Source organism: Monodon monoceros, unplaced genomic scaffold (genome assembly GCF_005190385.1).
Source record: "Monodon monoceros isolate NGI ecotype Baffin Bay Population unplaced genomic scaffold, NGI_Narwhal_1 Super_Scaffold_3, whole genome shotgun sequence".
NCBI classification, from domain to species: Eukaryota; Metazoa; Chordata; class Mammalia; order Artiodactyla; family Monodontidae; genus Monodon; species Monodon monoceros.
Window position 1 is genome coordinate 50,377,012 of NW_021703780.1, and position 21,530 is coordinate 50,398,541.

Below are 21,530 nucleotides of genomic sequence, written 5' to 3' on the forward strand. Positions count from 1 at the left end.
TTGGAATCCCCGCATCCCTCTGCCTGGTGTGTCTTGGTGAATTTCTGCTTTGCTCCTGTTATTTCACCACTCCACTCATCACGCTGTACCACTTATGTTTGACTGTCTAACCCCTCGGAGATTTGAACTCAGTGAGGACATTATAAGCACCTAGCAGGATCAAGAAGTTAAGTGCAGAGAGGCAAAACAGTACACCCAAGCTTCATGCACAAACTGGAAACCAGTTTTTCTATGTTGGTGAGCTGGAAACTGAGAATGAACCGTGTTGCAATTTATGTCTGTGGGTTCCTTAGTAGTTCTTCAATAATGCATTCCTCACGGAAGGAACCTCGGAAATCTCAGATATTGGCCCTCATAGACTGATGAGATCTCTCACTGGTCCCCTCTCCAAGGTGCTTTCCACATTGCACACCAGTAATCTTTTCAAACCGCACAATGATCATCTCTCACGCCATATCACACACACCACATCCTGCTTAAAGCCCTTCATGGTTGCGTATTACTCTGCAGTTACAACAAAATAAAAAACACCTCTTAACATGATCCACACTATCTGGCCATTTCTTCAACTCCTATCCCATATTGTTCCACTATCCGTGTTGCAGCCACACTGGTCCTTTTCTGGGTTCCTTGTACTTGCCTACCCAGCCCCACGGCAGGGCCTTTGCATGTGCTTCTCTGTCTGGATAATTCTTTCCATTCTTCTTCCCCTGGTCCATTCATTCTCACCCCCAGTCCTCACCCTAGTGCTGCTTGCTAAGGGTAATGTTCTCCTCTTCTGAAGATCAAATCCCCTGTGTATCTCCCTTCCATTGTATTTGCCACATTCCATTTTTGGTACTTAGTAATGTGATGGTTCAATGTCCACCTCCCTAGGGCTGGAACCACATCCCTCATGTTCTCTCCTGCATCCCATGATCCACATAGAGCCTGGCATAAAGGAGGAGCTCAATGAATACTTGAATGAATCCGCGAGTGAGTGAGTGAGTGAAGATCAAGAATAACAGGATTGGGCTTCCCTGGTGGCGCAGTGGTTGAGAGTCCACCTGCCGAAGCGGGGGACACGGGTTCGTGCCCCGGTCTGGGAAGATCCCACATGCCGCGGAGCGGCTGGGCCCGTGAGCCATGGCCATTGAGCCTGAGCGTCCGGAGCCTGTGCTCCGCAATGGGAGAAGCCACAACAGTGAGAGGCCTACGTACCACAAAAAAAAAAAAAAAAAAAAGAATAACAGGATTTATGTCATGGAGTGTTCTGCCTATGTTTTCCTCTAAGAGTTTAATAGTGTCTGGCCTTACATTTAGGTCTTTAATCCATTTTGAGTTTATTTTGTGTATGGTGTTAGGGAGTGTTCTAATTTCATTCTTTTACATGTAGCTGTCCATTTTCCCAGCACCACTTATTGAAGACTGTGAAGGCTGTCTTTTCTCCACTGAATATTCTTGCCTCCTTTATCAAAGATAAGGTGACCATATGTGCATCACAGCAAGATCCTTTTTGACCCACCTTCTAGAGAAATGGAAATAAGGAAATGGGACCTAATGAAACTTAAAAGCTTTTGCACAGCAAAGGAAACCATAAACAAGACAACCCTCAGAATGGGAGAAAATATTTGCAAATGAAGCAACTGACAAAGGATTAATCTCCAAAATTTACAAGCAGCTCATGCAGCTCAGTATCAAAAATACAAACAACCCAATCCAAAAATGGGCAGAAGAACTAAATAGACATTTCTCCAAAGTAGATATACAGATTGCCAACAAACACATGAAAGAATGCTCAACATCATTAATCATTAGAGAAATGCAAATCAAAACTACAATGAGGTATCACCTCACACTGGTCAGAATGGCCATCATCAAAAAATCTACAAACAATAAATGCTAGAGAGGGTGTGGAGAAAAGGGAACCCTCTTGCACTGTTGGTGGGAATGTAAATTGATACAGCCACTATGGAAAACAGTATGGAGTTTCCTTAAAAAACTAAAAATAGAACTACCATACGACCCAGCAATCCCACTACTGGGCATATACCCTGAGAAAACCATAATTCAAAAAGAGTCATGTACCACAATGTTCATTGCAGCTCTATTTACAATAGCCAGGACATGGAAGCAACCTAAGTGTCCATCAACAGATGAATGGATAAAGAAGATGTGGCACATATATACAATGGAACATTACTCAACCATAAAAAGAAACCAAATTGAGTTATTTGTAGTGAGGTGGATGGACCTAGAGTCTGTCATACAGAGTGAAGTAAGTCAGAAAGAGAAAAACAAATACCATATGCTAACATATATATATGGAATCTAAAGAAAAAAATGGTTCTAAAGAACCTAAGGGCAGGACGTAGAGAATGGACTTGAGGACGCGCAGATGTAGAGAATGGACTTGAGGACGCGAGGAGTGGGAAGGGTAAGCTGGGAAGAAGTGAGAGAGTGGCATGGACATATATACACTACCAAATGTAAAATAGGAGCTAGTGGGAAGCAGCCGCATAGCACAGGGAGATCAGCTCAGTGCTTTGTGACCACCTAGAGGGGTGGGATAGGGAGGGTGGGAGGGAGGGAGATGCAAGAGGGAAGAGATATGGGAACATATGTATATGTATAACTGATTCACTTTGTTATAAAGCAGAAACTAACACATCATTGTGAAGCAATTATACTCCAAAAAAGATGTTAAATGGGGGGGGAAAAAGAATAACAGGAGTTTTCCCTGCTGCTTTTACCCTCACAGCTACTCTGTATTTGCATATGTACCTCAACAAATTTTCAAAATATTTCCAGATAAGCGATCTAATTTGATATTAACAATTGACTCGAAGAGTAGAAATGGTAACCCATGCAGGTGACTTGTCCAATGTTACACGGCTAGTAAGCAAAACAGTGGGACCAGAACCAAGCTTTGTCACTTTTCAGACCAGGGCCATTAAACAACCAAAATGACCATTTCTGGCCATTAAACAACCAAAAAGGAAGCAAAAGAAGATAACGTACAACTTAATAGGCAGTATCTACACAAAAGGCAATAAAATAGAGATATCCAAATAAAAATACAAAATAAGATTTATTTTAGGCTGATAGAACTTTGGTTCATGGAACACGGGCACAAGTTCTCTAAATGCTGGCATTTTAGCCTAGAAGGTTTGGGCTCTGACATAGAGCAAGTCACCTATAATTCTGGTACAACAGGACTCAGTTAATATTCTATCATAATTCTCATTAAAATTTAGATGTTCAATAAATGTCGGCTATTAAATCATTAGTGGGAAAGTCTATTTCTGGAAACCTTTTCATCCTTTCCTTAATGAGACTATTTATTTATTTAATTTTGTAAGGAAATGAGAGAAAAGTTAATCACCTAGCAGGTTGAGTACGTAGCTGGGTCCAGTTGTTTCAAAGAGCAGCCGCTAACTAAGGCTACTTATTCATTTAGCTAACATTTTGAAAAGACCTACTATTTAAATACAACTTCTAGATGTGTTTACATTTTCTTTACTAAATTTTTTAATGACTTAATAATTGAGTGCCTTTATAATATTACGCGAATACACGCTTTTAAGTTCAGATGTTATTTACCTAACAAAATGGACAATTTTACGTAAATATTAATTTACATGAAAAGTTAATCAAGTATTTACGGAGTGTTGATCATACTGAAAGCTCCGTGCCTTTCCTGGGGCTTATATCAGAGCACTTCTAGTCTCCATATATTATATATATATATAAATTTTTATTGAAATAAAGTTGATTACTCCACTTATATTTAAACTCATTTTGCTTTGAGTTTAGTCTACCGGGTAGCACTTTCTTTTGGGGGGCAGGGGACTGGGTAAAGGGGGAGAAAGGTGTAAAAATACAAACTAGACGTGCAAAAATTCGTGTACAGGGATCTGCAGTTCGCTATCACCTAACGAAGAGAGGATTGGGTAACAGCTTAAAGTCCACAGAAAGTTTCACTCGTCTGATGGAATGTATGCAACTGTTAACAATTTCCTACCTTTGCCCACATTTCCAGTGAACAAACGTTATCTTTGCAATCAGGAAAATACAAGAAGCGAAAAAAGCCGGAGAAAGTCGCACTTCGCTTGTCCCACGGGGTCCCTCCCGAGCTAGGGGCTTGTTTGCCGGCTCCGACCAGTTCCCAGCGCCGACAAACGTGCCCTCGCCCGGGACTTCGGAGGCAGTCCGCCTGGCGCAGCTCGCTGGGCTGGTCGTGGCGCGGCCGCTGGCTGGTGATTCGCTGCGCCAGGAGCGGGGAGCCCCAGGCGGCAGATCCCTACGCGCCAGACCCACGCGCGGGGCACTAGTACTGCGCGCCTGCGCGCCCGCGCGCCCGGTCACGTGATGGGCGCTCCACGCAAAGCGGGTTAAAAGTCATGACCTCAGAGCGCCCGCGAGCGGCCGGCCAGTCGGCGCGGCGCTGCCTGCGTTCCCTAAACCGGTTCTAAAGGAGGCCGCCCGTCTGTCCTCAACCACCTCCCGCCCCCTTGACCCGGCTCAGCTCAAAGCAACGCGCGGAGTCGCCTAGCGCCCCTCCTGGCCGCCAATACAGGCGCGAGAAACTGCGTCTTTCAACTGACAATGAAACAGTAACCGCGCAGCCAGGCCGCTCCGGGCGAACGAGCGCGAGGCCGGGAGGGGGAGGGGAGAACGGTGGGGCCAAGCCCCGCCCCAGCTCGCGCCCCCATTGGCTGGCACCGCGGTTCTGGGCCCGCCCCCTAACGGACCTGTCGCATTGTGACAGGCGTAGGGGCCAGTTCCTGTTGGGTCGGGGGCGGAGTCAGAGGTAGCCTGAGCTCCGCCCGGACTCCGGGGGACTCCTCCTCCTGCTCCTCACGGCGGGGCGGGCGGCGGGTGTGGGGGGAATGTCATTGCTGCTCCGAGCCGTGGTGCCGCCTCCGTCTGCTCCTGCTCTTTCTCTGGCGCCCTCGTCCCGTCGGCTTTCGCCGCTGCCGCAACTGCACTGGGAAGACGGATGGCTAGAGGGGCGCAGGGGCCATCCGAGTTGAGAGAGCGGCGGTCGCGGCCGGTGCTGAGGCGGAGACTCCCCGCCGCCGCCTCCACCCCCCGTCCCCCGGCCTCGCGGCGCTAAGGGCAGGCGCGCGCGGCTCTCTTCCCTCCTCCTCCTCTTTCTTCTTCCTCCTCCTCCTCCTCCTCCGGGTCCCCGCCCAGCACCCCTCGGACCAGGAGGCGGCGGCGGCGGCGGCGGCGGCGCGGAGCGAGACCCGCCGCCGGGGCACAACATGGCGGAGCCCTCGGCCCCGGAGAGCAAGCACAAGTCGTCCCTCAACTCATCCCCGTGGAGCGGCCTCATGGCCCTGGGGAACAGCCGGCACGGCCACCACGGGCCCGGAGCCCAGTGCGCGCACAAGGCGGCGGGCGGCGCGGCACCGAAGCCGGCCCCCGCGGGGCTGTCCGGGGGGCTGTCGCAGCCGGCCGGCTGGCAGTCGCTGCTCTCCTTCACCATCCTCTTCCTGGCCTGGCTCGCTGGCTTCAGCTCGCGCCTCTTCGCCGTCATCCGCTTCGAAAGCATCATCCACGAGTTCGACCCGTGGTAAGTGCCCGCTGCCCCTCCCCCGCCGCGGGCCCGGGACCGGGACCGGCGCCTCCCTCCCCCCCCACCCCCCGCGCTCTGCCCGGACCCGCCACTGGTCCCGAGCTCGGGCGCGCCCCCGCCTGCAAGCGAAGTTCCCCCGCGCCGCTCGAGGTGGGGCGTCGGGGCCCAAGCGGGACCTTGACTCGGGTCGGGCGAGTCTGCAGACTCCCAGGAGGGCGAACGCTTTCCTTCGTAGCCGCCTCGGCCCGCGGAGCCCGACCCGCCGCGCCGGGCGGCGGACTACTCGCCTCCCCGCCCGCGGCTCTCGCCTGCTCTCAGTTTCTCGCGCGCGTTTTCGGCCGGTTGGGATGGGCTCGCCCAGGGGGTGCCCTGTTGCAGTTGGAGGTGAGTCCAGATGTGCAGGAGTCTCGTCGGCGCAGCCTCGCGGTTGCACGCTTTTATCGTGTTTCTCTTGGCTCTCAGACGGGAAGGGAAAAAGCGAGGGAGTGAGGTGTTGGAGGAAAGGAAATAAGAACCCTAAAAGTGATCTGAAAGCTAGGGACGCTTATTTAATGTTAGATATTTTCAAGAGTGGCTTTATTTTCAAGCCTTTTTAAGTGCACTCTGCACCTCACCGGTCCACAATTATCTTGGGCTACTTTTTAGAGCAGGCTCATTACTCTGTGAGCCAAACTGTCACTCTCAGTATGTTATGCACAATATCCGAAAGCGTTGCATTAGTTCCTTCATTGGTCTTTGCAGGAAGGTTTGTGGATTAGAGAACAAACAGTACCATAGTGATGGGGAGCCCTGGATTGTAATACTGAAGTTTCACATGGTATCAGGGACTGACCTGAATGTTTTAGGAAATTACCACATAAAGAGCACTAGCTAATTTAGCTAACTTAATTCACTGGTCTGTGAATTATTTAGATAGGAAGAGTGCTTTATTTTTTTTTTCCAACTTGACCAACCTGGGTTTTCTTTGTTTTTTGTTTTAGCCCTAGTCTATGCTTTTTAAGCTGACTTAATTCATCTTCTTGACCCATCACCCTTGAGTTCATCTTAGTTCCTTATAATTAGGCCCAACTAAACTTGAGGGTATTTGTCATTGGAAGTACAGAGAGAGAATCTTCTTGAGAGTTACTAAATATATGGATAATAAATATTTGGGGGAGTGAGTTACCCATATGTTAAAATACCAATTGAAGTTCTGTTACAGATAGAAAAATTGGTAGTGCATCATCTGTTGAACACCAGAGGGGTCCACTTCTGGAGAATCCAATTTAGGTAGACAGTTAACAGCTGTGACATGCTTCCATGAAACGTTTCCTTTCCATTTTAGAGGTTTGATTTTTTTTTAAAAAACAACTGTGTTACTTGGAATCACAGAAGAAAATAAATTACTGTGACGCTTATGAACTAGACAGAGTTTTCTTAGTCTTAGCTTTGAAACACATAAGCAAATTAGATAAAAATGAAAATGAAACCAGAAAATGAAAACTGCTAATGTTTTGCTGAACATGTAAAAAGAGAAAGTTGTGTTTTTTCAGTTTACAAGAGCAGAAGTGCATGGTTGACCAAACATTATGGGTAACAAAAATTGTGAATAATATTTCTGGAGAGTATCATTTTTATAAACAGAAGGCTGCATAATGTTTAGTAGTAACATTGAGGCTTAAATTAAGGATTGCAGAAAAATTCACAACTGAATGATGAGATGATTGATATTTTTCCTAATTTTGAAGGAAGATTAGAAATCTGCATCAGGTGAGCCAAAGAGTTTCTACTAAAATTGAGTATTATAATCATGAAAAGTCTTATCGGGTTGCTTCACAGATAAGTTTTTTTTTTTCAATATGGCAAAAAAATTAAAAGTTGATTTCTTCTCTAGTTTCAAGAATATGCTTGGAGGGCATAACCCTTTTTTACTCACACAAAAATTTGTTTGCATCTTTCTGTGTATAAAACACATTTCAGAAACATCCTTTAGTAGAACGAATAACATTCTACATTCGAATTTTAATTCATATACTGTAAAGGTATATAAACCTCTTCAGTCTTAAAGACCTACTTAATGTAGGCTTTTGGCTTGTGTTTATGTGTTTATGTTCATAATGTTAGGTAATTCTGACTAGTAGTAAATAGCCTTTTATAAAAATGAATTGTCCCTATCCTTTATTGTGAATGGAGATTTGCCAGTATAAATCTAATATCTTAAGTATAATTCAGGTGACTTAATGAGAGAATTTTCAGTCAAAAAAAAAAAATCCCGTGTTTGCTCACTTATGTTTTTCTTTTCATGTCTTTCAAAGATCTCAGTTAGGCCTCTTATTTTTATAATCCATTCCTGTTGAAAAATTTGAATTTTAAAAGTGGTTTTCCTTCAAAGCTACTAATAGTACCAGCATTTTGATTCTACAAGCATTCTAGTGTTATACTATCTTGGGAGTCTCTCAGATTACTGTTTTAACATGTAGTAGTAACATGAACCTTTAATAATGTTTAAATGTTCCTCTCAGGTTGTGTATCCACAAACCAATTTATTCTGGCTTTCCCTGATCCCTTTTTCTCATGTCTCTGTACTGGCTTCACTTCTGAAATCTTTTTAGTGAAAAGTTTACTTTCTCTGTTTGATTGTGAGTTATTTCTGTAAATTTTAACTAGTACTTAAATTGCGTAAGACTCTAGTTAGCTGCCAAAGGTGACTCATTGTCACAAAGTTCTACTTGTTTTTTAAGTTTGTCATTCAAGTTATTTTATAAATCTTACCAGTTGTTATAAGGGTTGGTATGTGATGTTCAACAGTATTTATTGAATTTTAAAGTACACTGCACTTTTTTAGAACTTCGTCGCATTTTTGGTAATGATCTCCACCACTTCACTTTAGTGATTTCCTCCCTTATCAGTTGACTTGATCAGACATGAGGACACAGTTTGAGAATTTGTTGTCTGTACTTGGCAAACATTTGGTTGACCAACTAGTTTAACAGCACCTAATTTTATCTTCTTTTTATCTGGAGCAGAATGTAGTTCCTACTTATTTTTGATGTAACTATTAATACTTTCATATTAACCAGGTGCTTTTCCCATAACCATTATCTTGTTAAATTGTGGTAGCTTTTCCCACAGAGACGATGGAAAAGCTCCCTATAAAAGAGTTGCATTTTTCCCTGCCTGCACAGGTTGTAGGGGGTTCTCCTTGGAGCCCTAGGAGGAGACTTCTCTGAGCTTTGAGTTCTGGCTGCAGTTAGCTGTAAAAGGGCAGCAGATGCCTTTTTGCAGGGCAGAAAGCTGCAATTTAGAATTGAAAATTGGGATGCATTTTTTCATAGAAACTATGGTATAAATAGGTTAATTAGTACAAACATGTTTTCAAAGGAGTGATAAACCTTTGGAACATAAGCTGTTTGTAAGTTGGGGACTACTTCCTGTACTTTGAGGTCTCCATGTTTTTCTTCACTTTGCAGATGACAAAAAGAGGCTATTGACCTCAGTTCTGAAGAAGACAAAATGGGTAACAAAACAAAGTTTAGATCAGAAACATCCCTAAATCTAAAGGCACTTTATGGAATCATTAGCAACAGCAGTCCAAATGCACTTCAGAATAGGTACAGTAAGTCCCTACATACAAACCTTCAAGTTGGGAACGTGCCCCTGTATGCCAGCTGTTGTACTGTACTACTGTACTTTTCAAGGTACTGTCCTGTAAGATTAAAAATGTTTTCTTTATTTTTTGTGTTTGTTTTTTATGTATTATTTGTGTGAAAAGTATTATAAACCTATTACAGTACAGTACTATGTAGCTGATTGTGTTAGCTGGGTACCTAGGCTAACTTTGTTGGACTTAGGAACAAATTAGACTTACGTGCTCTTGGAGGAACGAACTTGTTTGTTCATATGTAGGGGACTTACTGTATACTGTCACTGATTTCATTGTAATTTAAAACTTTTCTAGCCTTGAGCTCTTGAGATCATTCTATGTTGTAGGAACACTCAGGGAGGAGGTGAAAGGAGTGCCTTGAGCTGCTGGGTTGGATGATGGGATTGGACCTCCTCCCATTGGGTGAGTGTGGTGGCTCCTATAGGTAGTAATCCTGGGTTTCCTGAGGCATGTCCTGGGGGAGTTAGGCTCTGTCAGCAACCACTTTGGAACTTTTTCTTGCTTTAGAGTATTCATACGTTGAGGGCTAACTTGAATAATACTGCACACCACATACTGCCATGAGTAGTTTGCATAAAGACAACATTGGTCGTAGAAACTTAGAATAAGGATTGCATCATAGGCTCTGACACAGTTATGAATATGAGGAAACTTACTAGTCTGCCTCTGATCTGTCTCTGATTTTTATGCTCTCAATAAGTTTTGGGTGCTTTGGGGTATGAGAGAAAATGTTAAAAGTTCTCTTCATCGTGATATCTTATTAATCAGTGCATATGTGCTCTCAGAAATAACGGAAAGATTAATATTCTCCAGTGACTGAATCATATTTTTTTCCTCAATTTGTTTACATTGCAAACTTAGTGCTATTAGAGAAAGACAATATTGCAGTTAACTTGAATTATAAAGCACCTTACAATTCAGTAGACCTGTATAATGCTAATTGTTATGAAAATTTTCAAGCATACAAAAAAGTTGAAAGATTTTTACAATGAACACTCATACTGAACATGTAGATTCTACGGTTAGTATTTACTTTATTTGCTTTATCGTATCTTTTTATCTGTCCATTACTGTTTTTAAATCTTACTTGTAGGATACCGATAGTGTACTGTTCACTGTAACGTAATGAATGTTATCTTTGTTCCTCAACTCCATGATAAAGAGGAGCTCTTATTTCTGGGTAGCATTTATTTTCTATAATACTTGAATATAATGAGTATAAATACTGTTTATATATTGTCTTTGATTGGAGTGCAGGTTAGAACCAGATTCAATCATCCTAGGTTTTGGTTAGTAACTTACCTAACCTACATCATAAGTCATTGCATTAGCCCAAGTCTGTTAAATGACTGTTGAATCTGGTGTCTCAGGAGAAACTGAAGTTATTAGAAAGATATTGATGTTGGTTTTATTAGATTTAGTTTATGTGGAACTCCTAAACTCTTTTGAATTATTAGAAGCCTTTTATTGGTCAGCCTGTTGCTTACTGTGATGAGTCTTACTCTCTTTCTTTGCCATGTTTTATCCACATGGAATGCTTAATGGAGTTTTCGGGGTTTTTTTTTTTTTTTTTTGCGGTACGCGGGCCTCTCACTGTTGTGGCCTCTCCCGTTGCGGAGCACAGGCTCCGGACGCACAGGCTCAGCGGCCATGGCTCACGGGCGCAGCTGCTCTGCGGCATGTGGGATCTTCCCTGACCGGGGCACGAACCCGTGTCCCCTGCATCGGCAGGCGGACTTTCAACCACTGCGCCACCAGGGAAGCCCTGCTTAATGGAGTTTTATGTATGATTGCAAAAGTGGCTTCTGTCAGTCCCTACAATAAATAGGAAGATAGGAAAACATTTTCAAATAATGTAGGACCCACAACTATACTATATGGGCAAATTAATACTATTGAAAGGGAAAAAAATGTAAATGGTTAACCTGCTACTCCATCTTCACTCCTTTATTTGCTTTACCTTATTCTGGTGGACATTTTTTGTTTTTAAACCTCTTACTCTTTTCTGAGAAGGTTTCTGTGTCCTTACTTTACCTTTTTATTACATGAATAATTTCCAGGGATTTAGAAATTGATAGAAAGTGCCAATACCATAAGATTAAAAAAAAAATGGTTGTTAGGTCAGGGTTGGAAGAAATAGGAGCAACTGCTTGAGGCTCTCATGTTTTAGTATTGATAAATGTACGTTAACTGGCATTTGTAGACGTTCCAGGAAACCTAACTACTATTTGGAGCTTTATTTCTTTGGAAAAGTGCTTTCATAGTTTTAAATGAAAGACATTTAAACATATTTTCAAGTATAACCTGTATGTAAGTTGGTGTCTTTATATTAGAGAAGTTTGTACTATTTTTAGGAAAACAGATTTCTAGAAAATTGTGACTGGTACTTGACCATATCATCTGTGACTTTTTTTCTTTCTTTGGAACTTAGTGTTGCCGGGTAACTTTAACATGTGTTCTAAATAGTGGTAGATACTTAGTTTTTTACCTTGTCTTATAACTTGATTTTAGATCCTAGAATTGAAGAGATCAGGTAACATCTTTTATTTCTGTAGATAAAAAATATTTCAATTCAGTATTCCTCTCAAGGATTGAATAATACAGGTCCACCTGTTCTCCAAAATCTATGTCTCCATCTGTTCTACAAAATCTATGTCCTTTTTATTGCATTCTCTGCCTCCAAGGCAGGCTTAAATGAATGTGTCCTCCATTTAATTTAATGTTTTTTTGATCAGCGGCCCTGATTTAAGTCTTAACACATTGACCTATCAAAATGCCCTGGGCACAGTCCCTGCTCAAGCTAACCACACTCATTAGTTGGATGATGGCTAATTACTTTGTTTGTTTTGATGTAGGGAAGACAGAAGAGTTGATGGTGGCTTAAAGTTGTTATACTTGAATGACTAGGGAATTTTCAGAGAGGGGCTTTTAAGGGAATAGCTGAATGAGAGGGAAAGATGATTGAATCCAACTGCATGTTGTTTTCATTTACATTTGTCCGTAAAAAGTTCAGAGTAATGAGGTTGGAAATATTAAGCCATTTGAGTTAAGAGAATTGTGGGGTGGAAGTTAAACTTTTGGAGTAGACTCAGAATTCTATAGACTAAAGGACTTTTAGAGTATATGTTGGTTGGATTGGCTTGTTTTCTGGGTGAAGAAGCTGATTGCCAGAGTGGTGAAGTACTTTTTCGAAGGTGGTACAGTTGTGGCTTGGCTAGATTCTTTTCTATTTTCTCTGCACCTGTGTTTGCATTAGAGGAAGTTTTTGAGAAGTTGTTTGAAAATTGTTAGTTCAGAAGATGAGGGGAAGTTAGTGTCTACCATTCACTTTACTTATTTTTTTAGAGGTAGCTTTATTTAAAAAGTATTTATTTATTTGGCTGCATCAGGTCTTGGGTCATCAAATCCGTGGCGTGTGGGATCTTTGGTTGTGGCATGCGAACTCTTAGTTGTCATGTGGGATCTAGTTCCCTGACCAGGGATCGAACCCAGGCACCCTGCATTGGGAGCGAGGAGTATTAGCCAATGGACCACCAGGGAAGTCCCTACCGTTCACTTTATTCTTTTTTTTTTTTTTTTTTGCGGTACATGGGCCTCTCACTGTTGCGGCCTCTCCCGTTGCAGAGCACAGGCTCCGGACGCGCAGGCTCAGCGGCCATGGCTCACGGGCCCAGCCGCTCCGCAGCATGTGGGATCTTCCCGGACCGGGGCACGAACCCATGTCCCCTGCATCGGCAGGCAGACTCTCAACCGCTGCGCCACCAGGGAAGCCCCCTACCGTTCACTTTAAATTGACAGTGTGGGAGATGTTGGCAATTCAAGTTTAGTCTTGGAAACAGCTTTTGTGTGAAGTTTGGATTCTTTAGAACTAGTGATTTTAAAAACTGCATCAGTTATCTGTAATTTCCATAACTTAATAGTTTCCACAGTTTAACTTTTCAAACTTTTATTTTTTGACTTTTTTTTCCCTTCATTCTTAATTTTTTCTTCATTCTTATCCCAAGGGAAATATTAATGCATAAAAACATAAAGAAATTTTGTTTCTGTTAGTAAAGTATTAGCGATTTGCTGATAACCAAGTTGGTAATGTTTCTTTTGGGGTTTCCTTTTAATATCTTTTTCATGCCTTAAAGGTTTATTAGCTATTCTCAGGTAAAGATTTTTCTTCATACTATGGGTGTTCTGTTCTTTAATGTTATCTAGCAAACTCTCCAACCTGCAAATGACTTCAAGTGAATTTGGTTTTTAAACTTAAATTATTGGACTTCTCTCTCTTTCTATACATAGATGGATAGATACTACAGCACATACTGTTTTCTATACTATTTAAAAAATTAAAATATATTAATTCATAATTAATTTCTAAAGTGCCAGTATATGCGCAGCTGAAATTATTGTTTGTTGCTGGCCAGATGAGTGGAGTTGGTGAAAAGAATCATGCCTGGAAACTCACTTGTGACCATAATGCTTTTTTTTTTTTAATTGAGGTAAAGTCGACATATAACATTAGTTTCAGATATACAACATAATGACTTAATATTTGTATACATTTTGAAATGATCACCGGGGTAAGTCTAGTTAACATCTATCACCTTAACATAGTTACCCCTAATTTTTTTTTCTTGTAATGAGAACTTTTTAGATCTACTCTCTTAGCAGTTCATTCTTATTCTTATAACACCAGCAACTCCTGTAAAGAAAAATACACCCTATTTAAGAAGTTTCTATTGTTAAACTAAATTATATGATCTTACTTGTGTAATCCACAGGAAAAATAATGGAGTACAGAGTTATTGGAAGGTAGCACTCTTGTAGTTTTTGAGTTATTCTTTGAAAATGTCTTAAATATTTACATAAATGAGAAAAGAAATGTATTCTACAGAGGCTTTTTATTAGTGAGAAGATGTTCAGTTTCAGCCTTTAAAAATTTTTTTCACTTATGGTGAAATATAACACATTCTGAAAAGTATTTAAACCTAATATACAGTGTAATTATAAAATAAACACCCATGTGACCATCACTCACGTAATCAAGAAAACTGCCATGACCTCAGAATTCTTGGTGTGTGCTTTCTCAATCCATCCCCTTCCGCGTCACACACTTTACAATAATTACATTCTTGCTTTTTCCCCTAGGTGGTATAATTCTGAGTGCATTCCTAAGTAATATAATTTAGTTTTGCCTATTTAAAAACTTTAGAAAAACGCACTTGTGGCTTTTGTGTCTTGCTTTTTTTGCTCATCATTGTTTTTAAGATTCATCTTCACTGATCAAGGGTTGTTGAGTGTATGTGGATAATAAGGTTTAGCAATAATTTCATTAACCAGGCTTCTCACTCACTGAGGAGGTTGCCTGCTCTTTTGCAGCAGGAAGGAAGCATCTGTTAGAAAGAGAAGGCATCCTTGTCTTCACTTGAGATAAAAAGATTGTCTCATGGTTGAACACTGAGCTCTAATCAACCTTGTCTCTAGATAATCTTGACAAGTTTTTTAAAGGTACTAACTGGCCAGAGAGATGTAATATCTTTCAACAGACACAGACTGCAAAGAAGAGGGTTGTTGGGGGGAGGAGACATCACTTTCAAGAGCCAAATGATAATCAAGTAATCATAAATGCAAAATTACTGGATTTTAAACTGTAGCTTTTACCAATTGTTGTTCGTTTTAAAGAATATATATTAAAATTTATGTAAGGAAAAGAGTTGCTGTAGTTAGTTCTTGAAAGAAAGAAGGAAAGAGAATATTGAAAGGGGATCTGAACTATAGGAATTTAGGAAAACCCTAAGACTGGACTGTTTAATGTATTGGTATTTTTGTAGAGGATTGTTGACCCTGGGTTGTGTGTGATTTTGTTTGTGTTGATATCATGGGCTCTTGAATAGCTTTCGTTTCTCTGAATGTTGTTTTTCCTGTTGCTTTCTTCCAATCTTCCTTGGCCACCACTTCTGTTCTTTTCCCATATTGTTACCGACCTGGGTTCTTCAGTCAGTAGAAATTGATACGAGGCCTCTTTAATCAGTAGATACGGGTTCAAGGCCAGACCCAGATGAGGAATTCAGGCAAGACTTTACTGGGACTTGTGCTGCAGCAGGAGGGAGCAAAAATAAGTAACGGGATCCCTTGCTTGCTCCCTGAGCGGGAGCTTGCTCCTCCTTGCTCCCTGAGCTGGTCCCTTAGGGGTGACGGTAGGGTTGATTGGTGGGTCGGGCCAGAGGGGTGGCTTAGGGGGTCTTCCTACCCCCTTGGTGATGCTGTGTGCAGGGATCATTCGCAGTACCTGATTTTGGTCCTGGCACCTCAGAAAGGGCAGTTGGGTTTTGGCTGTTTTGTATCATGTTGTTCATAATTGGCCCCAACTGAGTATGCACACGTTATTTTTAGTCCTTTACAGCTTCTTTGTATTCTGTTGCTCCAGGAGATGTTTGTCCAGGTGCAAGCACTGCAGTAAAGGGTCCCAGGTCCCAGCCTGTCTCAATATCTTTATCTCTATTGATTTAGTAGTTGTCTTAGTCTTCAGGAAGAATAGGAGAGGTATGATAGTAGTAGGATCCTTTCAGAAACTGTCTTGAGGGGATAAAAAGTTGTATTCAAAGAATGGTAAAAGGTCATTGATCTTTAGGTAGGAACTTAGAATCTATTAGGATATGAGAATTCGTCATTATATATTAGCAAGTGATTTAAAGATACTATTGGAAACGTGATTCCAGCTTATGAGCTTTTAATTAGAAAGCAGTTCTTAAGTGAAATAAACATGAATGCTTCTAATGCATTTCTATCTATTGGTCAGAATGATTTTGATCAAATTGGTTGGTATTTTTCTGCTGTGCATTACTATGGAACCCATGCTACTTGAATGGATAACCGTTGATTTCGTTTGTGAACAAATAAAAGACTGTATGGTTAATTCATTATTAGTTGAAGAAGAATTTAAATCTAGGACTGTCTTTCTTCAAACTTCCAATGTAGTCAATCAATATTTCTAAAGAATTCAAACTTAAAATTTAAATCAAATATCATAAGGAAGATATACTTATTACCCTTTCTCCCCCAAATCCACATGCCAGAGAGAAACTTTGAATTAGGCTCTGTTTGGATAATGGTCCAACTTAATGATTTAAGCTATTTTAACACCGCTAGTATTCCTCTTGTGTGACTTCAGGGAAGTAGGGATATTTTTCTGAAATGTATTAACTATTAGGAAACATGCCCAGCATACTTCTTTCAGAAATAACAATCCAGTATAGCTTATCTGCTTTACGTGAGGTATAGGTACAAGTTTTATTAATCCCAGTATAAAGTAGACTTACTTCAGTTAAATTTTATGACTGTTCATTTAACTAAATAGGCCAGAGCTATTTTGAAGAGGATTTTAACACGTGTAATGTAAAAACACTCAAGGAGACTAAGTTATTATTCGTTCTTTGCCTAAATTGGCATTCTTTGCCTAAATTGGCAAGATACTGTTGTGGTGATATGGTGCTCATTTCCCCCTCTAATGAAAAATAATAACAACAGTTTATTGTTACTGTTACTATAGAAAGACAAATGGAAGATCCTTAAGAAAATTTTCTTCCCAGGATAACTACATTATATTGGGAACTTAGTGAGTGTTCAATTTATATTAACATGGATCCTTTATCCTTAATGATAACCACATTTTATGTTTTGGTGATGATAGTAATAGTACAGGAAGTGCTTATTGTGTAATACCTTGATAAACCTTGGACTTGACTGTGCTGTCGGGAAAATCATATGTGTAGTTGGGATGTTGTGATTTTTAATAGGAAGTACATATTTGGTCTAAATCCCCCTTGGAGTTTCCTAAATGTTGAGAGCTTTAAAGGTGTCTTTTGTTATGTTAATGAGTGACTTTTGGAAAGCCCCTGGGTCACCTAAGGATGGGAGATGGTTGCCAGTGGAGCCAACCCCAGTTATTAGAGGGTTGGAGATTTCAGTCCCACCCCCTGACCTCTGGGGAGGGGAGAGGAGCTGGAGGTGATTTAATCACTGGAATCACCAGTGGCTAATAATTTAATCAATCATGACTATGTAATGGAGTCTCCATAAAAACCAAAAGGATCAGAGTTTGGAGAGCTTCTAGGTTGGTGAACATGTGGAGATTGAGAGAGAGTGGTGGGTTTGGAGAGGGCATGGAAGCTCCGCACCCCTTCCCACATACCATGTCTTCCATCTGGCTGTTCCTGATACCCTTTTATAATAAACCGGTGATCTACTTAACAAAATATTTCTTTGAATTTTGTGAGCTAGTATATTAGTATATTAATCCAACCCAAGGGGTTCTTGGACCTCCCATCTGTAGCCAGTTGGTTAGAAGCACAGGTGACAACGTGGACTTCTGATTGGCATCTGAAGTTGATGGGGTGCACAGTCTTGTAGGACTGAGCCCTTAACCTGTGGGATATGATGCTCTCTCCAGGTAGATAGTGTCAGTTGAATTGTAGAACATGCAGATGGTGTCAGAGAATTGCTTGGTGGTGTTGAAAAACACCACCCACCCCCAGCCCCTACACACACACTAGAATTGCTATGGTGAACCTCTTATAGTGAACATCAAAATCTTGCTCTCAATAAAAGTGTCATTTTAATCTTAAGAAGGAAAGAGTTGAAGAAAGGAGGTGGTAATGCTTATAGAAGTAGTTTATGTGAGCATCAGTGATTGCCATCGGCAATTGAGAGATTGTTAGTTGGATAGCTGGATACCTTAGGAAGAACTTTAAGGGAGGGAGATTTTAGTTACAGAAGTATTTCTTCCAAATACAAACAACTCTTGAGTAAAAGCTCTGTCACAAGTTTTAACTCACTAGTTAAGGAACATTGAATAAGAAAAGACAGACAAGTTAATATCCAATAACCATATGAATGATAAAAGTTCCAGTGTTGTTAACTTTTGAGATGATAAATGAAAAAAGATATCAGCAACCAAAGTAAAATTCACAAGCTGGCGTTTTGTTTGAACATGAGAAATAATATCTTGATGTGGAAGAATAGAAATGATCATTGTATACACAGGCACTAGTTAGAATATACTAAATCATACAAATGATGAGTTTGGGTGGGATTAGATTAATGATCCATTTAGTTTCTTGGCTCTTAACTTTATGATAATAGGTAATTTATATGGCAATTAAGCAACATTTTAGGAAGCCATCCCAGCTCTGATCTCATTTAAACTTTACCATAAGAGGTTAAAGGATACTAAATAAAAATACTCACTAGGGATGAAATAAGTTGCTTGTCTCCATTAAAGTGTCTGCAGTGGAAATAGTTTTGTCTATGTCTAGTCATTGGGAGGATCATTGAATATTGTAGATCTTAAGAGTTAAGTAAACCAAGATATATATTTATCTTCTTTTACTGTGGATTGAGCTCTAACAAAATGACTAATCAGCTCTTTAATTATACTATTATTCCATGTAATAATAGCAGCATTCCTGTGAGTCCTAAACCTGATGTGCTGTAATGAGCTCACAAGATGTTTTTGCTTAAAAATGTTTTTTTTTTTAGCCTTCATCCATTAGTGTGCCTTTAAAAAAAATCTGTTATAGTGAGTAGGGTTTGTTGAATAAATTGACAATTAAACTATTGAATATGTTAAATTTAAAAATTTAATAAACTTGCTTCATGGAAGTTTAATTTCAATCTTAATATTTTTATTCTAGTTAGCTAAAGAAGACTTTTGTTTTAATATGCTAAGCAGCTTTCTGACACTTGAAAGAACAGGATAATGAAACAATGAACAGCAGATGAACTGTAATCTTAAAACTGTAAAAGGACTTCCCTGGTGGCGCAGTGGTTAAGAATCTGCCTGCCAGTGCAGGGGACACAGGTTCGATCCCTGGTCCGGGAAGATCCCACGTGCTGTGGAACAACTAAGCCCATGTGCCACAACTACTGAGCCCACGCACCACAACTAGTGAAGCCTGTGTGCCTAGAGGCCATGCTCCGCTACAAGAGAAGCCACTTCAATGAGAAGCCTGTGCACCACAACGAAGAGCTGCCCCCACTCACAGCAACTAGAGAAAGCCCGCGCTCAGCAACAAAGACCCAACGCAGCCAAAAATTAATTAATTTAAAAAAAAAAACTGTGTAAAGCCCAGTCATTTGTTCAAAGTAGAAAAATGAACTTGAGGCGCAACTAAAATCTTTTTAAATATAAGGATATTTTATGAAGGTTGTTAAAAATGAGTCAGTCACTTCATTAGAAAGGGAGATCTTTTGAAACTAAGATACTTTATTTTGGTTGTTAAAATAATTTACTGCATTTAAATGAAGTATCTGATATAAACAATTTAAAACAACAACAAAAAAAGATTTTCCTTTTGAAATAATCATTTGGACTTTTAAAAAGTGTGTAATAAGTTTTGGATGTCATAATTGTGCGATATGAATTGGCCACAACATTATAAATAAAATTTTTGTAAATCAAACTATATTGAGAATGCAACTTGCATATAAAAGAATGTATCAATATATACCCATATATGTAATTACGAACATATGATAAACACCTGTGAAACCCTTACCCAACTATAGAAATAAAACATTATCAATTTCACATCTATTCATGTTGCTTCTCTAGCCTATCCTCCTGGTTTTCCTCTTAGCACTAGGAAACAATCATCCTGAGTTCTATTTAACATTTCCTTTGGGGAAAAAAAAAAACAGTTCATGTATGTATTTCTAGACAGTATATTCCTAAGTTTTGCTTTGTTTGGAGCTTTAAAAAATAGTATCCTACATATAAGCTTCTCTGACTTGCATTTTTACATTTTCTAGTTGATTAACATTTGGGTTTCCTGTTTTTTGCTTTTATGAATAAATAATGCTACTGTGAACATTAAAAACTATATATTCTGATGCATATGTGTACATGTTTGCTAGGGTATATACCTGGGGTGGGGGGGCAGCTAGGACTGCCTCACAGCGTGGTGGCTGGGTTCTGAGAAAGAGTGGCCCGAGAGAGGAAGTTGCCAGGCCAATCTGAGTCAAGGGAGAAGATGCATATACCAGTAGGGACAATTGTTTCGGGCCATCTTAGGACACTGGCCACCACAGTGTATTTATCATTTTTATCTCCTCTTCTGTAAAATATCTGTTATGTCTTTGGTCAGTTTTTTTACTGGGTTGTTTTGTATTTTGGTGTGTGAGGGGGAGGTGATACTAAGTCTAGGTTAAAATTGTTGCAAATCTTGCTGCATTTTGTGGCTTATTGGTCCTTAAGCAGTCCTGTGAGATAGATATTTTATTACCCCCATTTTACAGATGAGAAGAGTCAGTACTGCTTAGTATGTTAAGAAAGTAGGCCTTGAAGTCAGCCAGCCTCAGGGGATATTTTTGGTATAAAGAATAGCATATGCGGGCTTCCCTGGTGGCGCAGTGGTTGAGGGTCCGCCTGCCGATGCAGGGGACACGGGTTCGTGCCCCGGTCCGGGAAGATCCCACATGCTGCGGAGCGGCTGGGCCCGTGAGCCATGGCCGCTGAGCCTGCGCATCCGGAGCCTGTGCTCTGCAACGGGAGAGGCCACAACAGTGAGAGGCCCGCGTACAGCAAAAAAAAAAAAAAAAAAAAGAATAGCATATGCAAACATGTACAATTATGAAATGGCATGATGAAATGACATCAATCTGCTTGTTACACCTCCCCCCCCCAAAAAAAGATTGATGCTTGGAAAAATTTACAGGTTTTTAAAATTCATTTATGGTCAATTATAATGTTTTAGATAAAGTTTGGCTTTCGTTAGGAAACAGGCCTGGTGATGCCAGAGTGACGGAGCTGGAACCAGTACATTCAGGTCCAAGTTCTCTAGTCTTGCTGCCTTCCCCAGTCCTCACTTTTCTTCCTCTAAATTATTCAGTTGGATCATTCATTCACGATCTGCCAGTACATTTCAAACACTTGTGTTGATAGCCAAACTAGTTCTGCACTCAGTCTCTCACTTTAAGGGTTTGCTGGAGTTCTCAGAACACAGTGGAAAGGAATTGGCTGATATTGGAGATTTCCTTGACTAACCCTACTTAAAAAGTTTATCATGAAAATTAAGATTCATAAGTGTTGTGGTAAGAATGTTTAATAATAATTCTAATAAAGCTATTCACAATATTCAAATATTTGCCATATGTACTTTAAAAAGAACACTGTAGGCACGCATCAAGCGCAGCTGAGTTGCTTTAAAACTGAAAATGCCACAGAGCAATTCTGAATTCTACAATGTAAGACTTTGAATAAAATGAGGCAACTTTCTCTCATGCCTGAGCAAATGCACAGTATACAGAAATAAACTTGTAGACACTTCTTCCCAACCC

The 21,530-nt window shown here is 40.6% G+C and overlaps 1 protein-coding gene across 1 annotated transcript in view; it reads left to right on the plus strand.

The window, feature by feature from the left end:
• The first annotated feature begins 4,741 nt into the window (after positions 1-4,741).
• Positions 4,742-21,530, plus strand: part of STT3B (STT3 oligosaccharyltransferase complex catalytic subunit B) — a 98,942-nt gene continuing 82,153 nt past the window's right edge. Inside the window, exon 1 of the mRNA XM_029242066.1 lies at positions 4,742-5,560. Within this exon, the coding sequence (XP_029097899.1) occupies positions 5,250-5,560 (311 nt within the window). The 5' untranslated portion in view covers positions 4,742-5,249. The remainder of the gene's footprint in view (positions 5,561-21,530) is intronic.